Genomic DNA, 8,093 nt, shown 5'->3' on the forward strand with positions numbered 1-8,093 from the left:
GCAGGTGCACGAAGAGTAAGGGAGGCAGGGCTGGAAAAGCACAGCGCACTCACCCCGGTCCTCAAGGACGAGCGGCCGAACTGCGGCTGCAGCTGTGCATCGCACACTCAGGGTCGGACACAATGTAAACATTTCCAGTGGCGCTCACAGGCAGGTTACTGCGGGTTTTCAGTTCAGACGGTGAGTTTTGAATAAAAATGTCTGCGAGTTGTTCGGGGGAATAGACAGAGCTCAGATGGCCAGGGATCTGTCAATGGTGTTCGTCTGAAAGGCCACGTGGGCTTTGGCCACAGGCAGACCTGGATCCACAGCCTGGCTCCCCATTCGTTAGCTGTGTGGTCGTGGGTTAGGTCATTCATCTCTGTATTAGATGCCCAGTTTTAAAAAGTAACCACTTCTATCTGTCCATTAGTGTGTGGGTGTAAACAACAGGCATTTGAAGGGAGAGGGGTATAAAATAAGCTGAAACAGCCTTTGTTAGTGAGGTGGTAAGAGGAAAATGAGACTAGTGGCTGCACAAGGACACACAGAGGGAAGCCGTGTGTTTAAAGGCGAGATGACTCACTGTGTGTGACACTTTTCTTCTTCATCTTGGCAGCGCCTTCTCAGAAAGCAGTGCCAGTCTGTTTAATGTTTTGCTGAATGGTTGATGATGTTCCAGTCCAAAGTGAATTGCCGCAGTTTGCTCTTCATCCGTAGCAGTAATAGCGCACAGAGTCCTTCTGTGATGGCTAGTTCCTGTATCCATTACGACAGGTGCAGGCCAAAAGCTATTTCCAAACACATTTGCATATACTTTCCAGAGATGAAGTTATACAATTGACACCACCTGTAGAGAGACATCCCAGGAAAGCTCCAGTACCTGTGTAGCCTTTGGGCCCTGTACGCCTCCTCACAGAGCCCTACTGGGGCCCAGCATTCCTCTCCCTAGGGCTAGCTTCCACTGGCATCCTCAAGTGGTCGACCCACTCTTCCTGCCTGTGTCTCAGCCCCCTGGATCTGGACCTGCTATGTCCCTGCTCACCTGTAGTCATTAGTTCACCAGCGATCTTAGAGCCTGAGCCACAGCCTGAACTAGCGTCATGCAGGAAACCAGATCTGTGGCCCAGGCTCCACCAAAGCCTGAGGTCTCCAAGCTCTGCCCCTGAACGCTGCCCCCTAGACACGCTTTCTGGAATACCCAGGAGGCCTCGCCATGCCTGAACCGTGCCTGGCTGGCAGTTTCTCCTGGACTGGAAGTGGAGGTGGGAAAATTAAAGAAAGGGAAATCTCTTCCAAGAGGATGGGAGGCTCACCCACGTCAGTCAAACGAGTTGTTTAAGAGGGTAGGCTCTGGCCGGCTGGTGTGGCTCACTGGTGGAGTGTTGTCCCATGCACCCAGAAGTTGCTGGTTTGACTCCAGGTCAGGGCACATGCCCAAGTTTTGAGCTCAATCCTCAGTAAGGGACGTGCAGGAGGCAGCAGGTTGATGTTGATGTTTCTATCTCTCTCCCTTTCTCTCTCTCTCTAAAAATCAATAAAAACTTTATATATTTTTTAATATCTTTTATTGATTTTTTACAGAGAGGAAGGGAGAGGAATAGAGAGTTAGAAACATTGATCAGCTGCCTCCTGCACACCCCCTACTGGGGATGTACCTGTAACCAAGGTACATGCCCTTGCCCAGAATCGAACCTGGGACCTTTCAGTCCACAGGCTGATGCTCTATCCACTGAGCCAAACTGGTGGGGCGATAAAAACTTTTTTTTAAAAAAAGAGTGTAGGCTCTGGAGCCAGACTGCCTGGGTTCAAACCCCAGCTCTAACCTTTCCTAGTTCTGCGACCTTGAACAAGTTACTTCACTCGTTTGTTCCTAAATTTCCTCGCCTATAAGATGGAGATAGCAGGACCCACCTGATAGGTCGTTATGAATATTAAACAAGTTGCTGCACTGATAAAGAGCTCAGAACTGTGCCCTCCACATATTAACTATTAAGTAAATATTGATGATGATGATGATGATGACGACGATGACCAAAAGCCTCCAGCAAAGGGTTGACACCCAGATATCCCAGGGCTTGCCCTCCCTCATGACGCATGCCTCTTGCACCCTACCCCTAAGTCACAGTCCCTTTCACAACCCCCTACATCCCTGTGCCAGAAGATCACGCCTTTTCTCTTTTGTTTCCACCACCATAAGCTTAGAATGGGTACTTTTCCAGCCGAGCCTCCCTGTCTGCCTCTCTTACTCTAAATCTTACCTCCTGAGTCAGCTTCTCCACAGAGCCCAGGGGGTGTGCATCAGGTATCAGGGTATTCAGGTTTGCTTCCTCCCCAGACTCAGGCTGATTAAAGGCAAGGACAAAACCTCCTGTCTCCACCCTGTGGGCCTTGGAAGAGTGCCTGGCACGCAGTAGGCACTCAACCTATCCAAGGTCCATCCTTCTGCGTGACTGACTCTTGCCATCGATGTCAGTGACTGAATAATAACTGTTTCGTAGAGAACTCGGGAGGGTCCCCTTAGGTAGCACATGTACATCACTTAGCCAAGTGCTGCCATGTGTAGTTACTGTCACTGTGGTTGCTGTAACGGCAGCAGAGCCCAGGCTTCGGAGCAAAACAAACTTGGACCTGCAGACCAATTCCGCCACCTAAAACCTGCAGGGACCTCAGTTTCCTCAGCTATAAATTGCAGTTATAATACCTATCTCCAGGCAAAAGAGTAAGCAATCGACAAACATTAGGTGGCTGCTCTTTCTCCTCCGTGGCTGACTAATCTGGGGATCTGGCTCAATTTCTCTCACTTCTGTGCTCCTAGGTTCTGCAACATGGAACTAATTGATCTTCGTGTTTCCTGCCAGAGCTACATTTCAAAATTTTTTAATTCATCATCTTTTTCCTTGAAACCTACTCATTCTACATCCCTGAGAGAGGTTCTTTTCTTGATAACTATTCACTGTGTTAATATATTAAGTTGTTTCATCTCTCGGACTCTCCCTCACCCCCTCTGTAGAGGCTGTCGCATAGTCCAGACTCAGGACCCCTGCACAAGTCCAGGGCCATTCATACAACAGGACTAGGTGTGAGTGGGACCCCAGGACCTGCGCTCCATCCTGGCTGGACTGCTTTCACAGTGCAGTAGAAGTGGGGTCCACAGGGCACGCAGGGAGGACAGACTCCGCATCCTCAGGATCTAGGAGAAAAAAATCTGCATCCACGAACAAACAAGTGTGGGTGCAAATGGAGCATCACACCCATGGCCTCTCCTTTCTGTTCTGCCCCAGACTTTGCAGATGGGCATCAAGCACTTCTCTGGGCTCTTCGTGCTGCTCTGCGCTGGGCTGGGTCTGTCCATCTTGACAGCCATTGGTGAGCACATCGTGTACAGGCTGCTGCTACCACGAATCAAGAACAAGTCGAGGCTGCAGTACTGGCTCCACACCAGTCAGGTGAGTGCCGCGGGCGTCTTGCTCCGATGCTCCCAGCCGTCAGAATTCCCAGTAGTGGGAGGATCCAGAGCTCCAAGTCAGACCGCAGTGACACGTTACCAAGAGAAGTGAGGTGGTGTAGACACCCTCCGTGTACAGGATAGTCTCCTCCATCCCATTCATTCACTTTCCCCTTAAATTAACCTCCCCCATAAAGCCCCTTCCTTTCCTATAACCCTCCACTGCTGCTCACAATAGAAGCAATAGAATTGGGTTTTTTTAAACCTGGTTTCACTTAAATAGTGGCAATCTGAGGAGATGCTGTGAAAGATTTTTTTCCCTATAGATTGTTTTCATGCCAAAATTGAAACCCATTAAATGAGCTTGAATTCCCTGATTCCCTTTGAGCCCACCGGCCCTGGTTCTCTCTGAATTTTCAATGGTTCAGAAAATGGGGCCACTTTTGTCCCATTCATCTGTTTTGCTGACCACTTTGTCACAGTAGTTTTTTTTTTTTTTCTAGGTAGGTTACTATCACTGGTTTGGTTACACTTGAACCCTGTTTTCCTACCTTCATCCAGGGAAGGTAGAGAACTCAGGTCTGCCTGGTGCGGCTCAGTGGTTGAGGGTCAACCCATGAACCAGAGGTCACCAGTTCGATTCCCAATCAAGGCATGTGCCCTGGTTGCGGGCTCAGTCCCTGGTGGGGGCTCTCGCATCAATGTTTGCATCTCTCTACCGCTCTCCCTTCCTCTCTCTAAAATCAATAAAGACATATTTTTTAAAAAAGAGAACTCCACAGATCAGTTTTGTTCTCAAGTGTTCTTTCCTTCTTTGTTTTAGCTGCTGGGACTTCTTCTTCTTCTTTTTTTCTTTCTTTTTTTTTTAATGCAGGCATCCTGGTATAGTTAACAACAGAGTTGGTATGAACCAGGCACAGAATGCCAACCAGCTTCTGGCTGCTGTTCTCCCAGCTGTATAGCACTTACCTAGGTACACAGCAACCTAGGCGGCTGCCTATGGCTGGGGGCAGCTGCCTATGGGGCAGACTTTTTTTTTTAACTCACCTTTAGCAAGTGCACTGGGCCCTTTGTCATACCTTAGTCACGACAGCTCTTCTATATATCACATACCTTTTTACAACCCGGAGCTTTTCTAAGCTTCCTGTCAAATTACTTTTTTCCCCTCCTGGTAAATGACTTACTAGTTGACTTAGAATTTTTGTCCTCTTGAGATCTGGGGCTGAGTGTTGATCTGTTTCGGGCACCTCCGGACATTTGTTTACAGAGGCCAAGGCTTGTGATGACGAGATGCACCGTTGAATCTCGGGCAGGGCTTTGGCCCCGACTGTGTGTTTCTAATCACCTCTGTGTGTGACTCTGTTCTTTCTGCCAGAGACTACACAGAGCGCTAAACACGTCATTCGTAGAGGAAAAGCAGCCGCGTTTCAAGACTAAACGTCTGGATAAGAGGTAAGAAGAGACTGGGTTTCTTCAGATTTGTTCATGTAAAAGGTTAGAGATGAACTGAGATTCCGTCCTCAACAGGAAAATTATCTATAATAATAAAAGCATAATATGCTAATTAGACTGGACGGCCGAAGAACCTTCCGGACAACCTTCCAGAGGAAGCTGGGGCTGTGAGGGCCGAGCCCCTTGCACAAATTTCATGCACTGGGCCTCTAGTGTATAAATAATTCAGATAGCTTAGAACCAAGTTGTTGATAAACATAATGAGTAAAAGAAGATGTAGTTTCAAATAGAACAGACAGAAACCATATCTGCACATCTATGAACACTGAAAGGCAGCATAGACAATATTTGTCCAAATCCCGTCTCAGACACTTACAATAGGCATGGCCTTGGGAGAGTTATTTAGCCTCTCCATGCCTCAGTTTCCTCCTATGTGAAATTGAGTTAAAAACAGTACCTGCCCTAGAGATGCTATAAGAATTAAATGAGAAAATACATGGAAAGCCCTGAAAATAAAGCTAGTTTAGCAATCGCTCTTGTGTTCAAAATACACATAACACAATTCATGACTAACTGCAGGTAATTAACTCACGCAGTATTGCCTTCTGGGCATGTTTCCACGCCCCACTCCATTCTAGCACTCCCAGGAGTTGAAATATGCAGCAGACATGTTCTGCTTCATCCATTTCCTGGCATTCTTATGCCAAACTCCCCAGAAAAGAGCAGCTCATTACCAGGAATTAACAAGCATTAAATGCACAGATGACATTTGAAAATCAGAACGTCATACCTTCCCCACATCCAACCTGGGGACAACTGTTGCCTGTTCACTCGTGGTGGGTGGCTAAGATGTCAGAAGCGTTTGGGTCTGGTTCCTGGTTTGGCTGCCTAAGTTCCTGGTTCATTCATATGCCAGGGGCCTCGGTGTAGGGCATTACCTGCCCGCAACTCTGTCATCGATGACAGATCCTGGGCTCAGAGCTAGGCCTTCTGGGTAATTTTGAAATCTGACACTCTCACTTCTCTAACAGAAGGAAAGGCAAGGGTGGAAAACATGATTTGTTTTTCTTGCTTGAACCTCCTCTGATACTGCCGCAGCGCCCTTCTCTCCAGGTTGCGTCTCTAGCTTGTCGGGATCCTTTCCACTGTCTCTTAAAGCCTCTCTTCCCGGTGGGTGAGCAGCCCCCCTGCCGTTCAGTCTGTGGTCTTCCTGTTCCATATACTGCGGCCCTGTCAGCGACAAGCTGTAGGCGGAACGGGTCACAGCTGTTCTATGTCATGCATTTTTTTCTATAATTATTTTGACATGAATGTTTAACCGGAGGAACGCAGAAGGCACAGCAGCAAAGACATCATCTCATAATGACGAGGCATTTGTTTTCCAACCTAATGGAAACAGGAAGCCCAGCTCCGACTGTGATGCGAATCTAAGCACATCTCTTTTGCCTAAATTGAGGACCAAATGTGTCTTTCCCTCAACTTATCCACTATTCTTGGCAAGTCCCCTTGCGGAACCCCTCATTTTGAGAAGGCCCCGGGGCAGAACATGTCCTCGTGGGTTATGTTGGGTCCACACTTCCTGTAACCAACACCCACCTGTAACCTTTCAAAGGCGGCGAGTGTTTGAGGTCCCACGGCTGTTGTGCAATCTTCTGAATGGCCTAGTGCCGTGGTCAGCAAACTGCAGCTTGCGAGTCACATGCGGCTCTTTGGCCCCTTGAGCGTGGCTCTTCCACAAAATACCATGTGCAGGTGAGCACGTACAATGCAATTGAAACTTCGTGGCCCATGCGCAGAAGTCAGTATTTTGTGGAAGAGCCACACTCAAGGGGCCAAAGAGCCGCGTGTGGCTCGCAAGCCGCAGTTTGCCGACCACTGGAGTGGGTATCGAACCTCTCCGTTACACAACTGCTCGGTGGGAGCTTGTTTGGCTCATTTGTTAGTGTTAAGTACAGTTCACTCACTGGCCACATTATACTCCCAGGCTGAGAAAGGCTTGATACAAAACACAACCTACCCAAGGGAACCTCACCTAAAGTCAAGTCTAGGGCTTGATTAATTAGGTTATAAATTTTTCAATCCTTACCTGCTCCTCAGAGGCAATATATCTTTTAAAGATCTCCACTCAAGCTGGGCCAGCGTGGCCAGTGGTTGAGCATCAGCTTACGAACCAGGAGGTCACTGTTTGATTCCCAGTCAGGGCACATGCCTGGGTTGCAGGCTGGATCCCCTGTGTGGGGCGTGCATGAGGCAGCCGATCAATGATTCTCTCTCATCATTGATGTTTCTATCACCTCTCCCTTCCTCTCTGAAATTAATAAAAATATATTTTTTAAAAGAACAACTCCCCACTCATGTTAGGTTTAGAATTTACAATAAGCTGGACATTGCAATGTACAGTTGAATTACAAAGAAGGCATTTAAAATTATTAAGTTCTTATACTCAAGAATAGTAAAAGGATGATTTTAAAACACACACACACAGCCTAAACACTGTGGGAGGGCAGCAATGTCTCACACTCATTCCTTCCAACTAGACACCAAGTCTGACACTCAGCATCTGCCGACTGGCATTCACAGGTGGGCCAGAGCCACCTGTCGATTATGGAGCACTTGTGATGCTGGGAGCTAGAGGAGTTTGTCAGGAAACATATTCTTCTATGTTCTGTTCAGAAAGCTCTGGAGAAAACCAGATTGGCTCTGTGTACCTGATTTCTGTGGTTGCCTGGACAGTCCAGTAAAACCTGTGGATAGATGCCCTACTCACAGGTTTTCCCCAATGAATCATTCTATGGGACTCTGTTAGTTTCACTGGCTTGAAAACTCTCTTTTGGGGGGAAGAATATCTATGCAAATCCACATGTCTGCTACAATTTGACATCCCTCCTTGTGCTCCATATTTGTTGAAGGAATTAAGCAATCTATATAATAGAGGAATATGCAAATTAACCAGGACAAGGTAACGTTTCAACCCAACAGCAGGGACCTGAGGCTGCATGGCACCTGGCCAGGGCGATGGACCTCAGGCCACGCCCCCCACCCCAGCGGGACTTGATGGGGACCTGAGGCCACAGCCCCCACCTGACGGGCTTGACAGGGGACCTCAGGGTGTGTCCTCTGCCCCAGCAATGAGCCGGGAGACCTCATGCCACACCCCCTGCCCCAGCTACCGGCCAGGGCACCTCAGGCCTCGGGCCCCCCACCCCCCCCCAAC

At 48.3% G+C, this 8,093-nt stretch overlaps 1 protein-coding gene across 1 annotated transcript in view; it reads left to right on the top strand.

Moving 5' to 3' along the window:
• Positions 1 to 8,093, top strand: part of GRIN3A (glutamate ionotropic receptor NMDA type subunit 3A) — a 158,984-nt gene that overhangs the window by 125,521 nt on the left and 25,370 nt on the right. Inside the window, exons 8-9 of the mRNA XM_015560455.1 lie at positions 3,264 to 3,428; positions 4,803 to 4,879. Coding sequence (XP_015415941.1) covers positions 3,264 to 3,428; positions 4,803 to 4,879 — 242 coding nt within the window. The remainder of the gene's footprint in view (positions 1 to 3,263; positions 3,429 to 4,802; positions 4,880 to 8,093) is intronic.

The sequence above is a fragment of the Myotis davidii genome, unplaced genomic scaffold (assembly GCF_000327345.1).
Source record: "Myotis davidii unplaced genomic scaffold, ASM32734v1 scaffold534, whole genome shotgun sequence".
NCBI lineage: Eukaryota > Metazoa > Chordata > Mammalia > Chiroptera > Vespertilionidae > Myotis > Myotis davidii.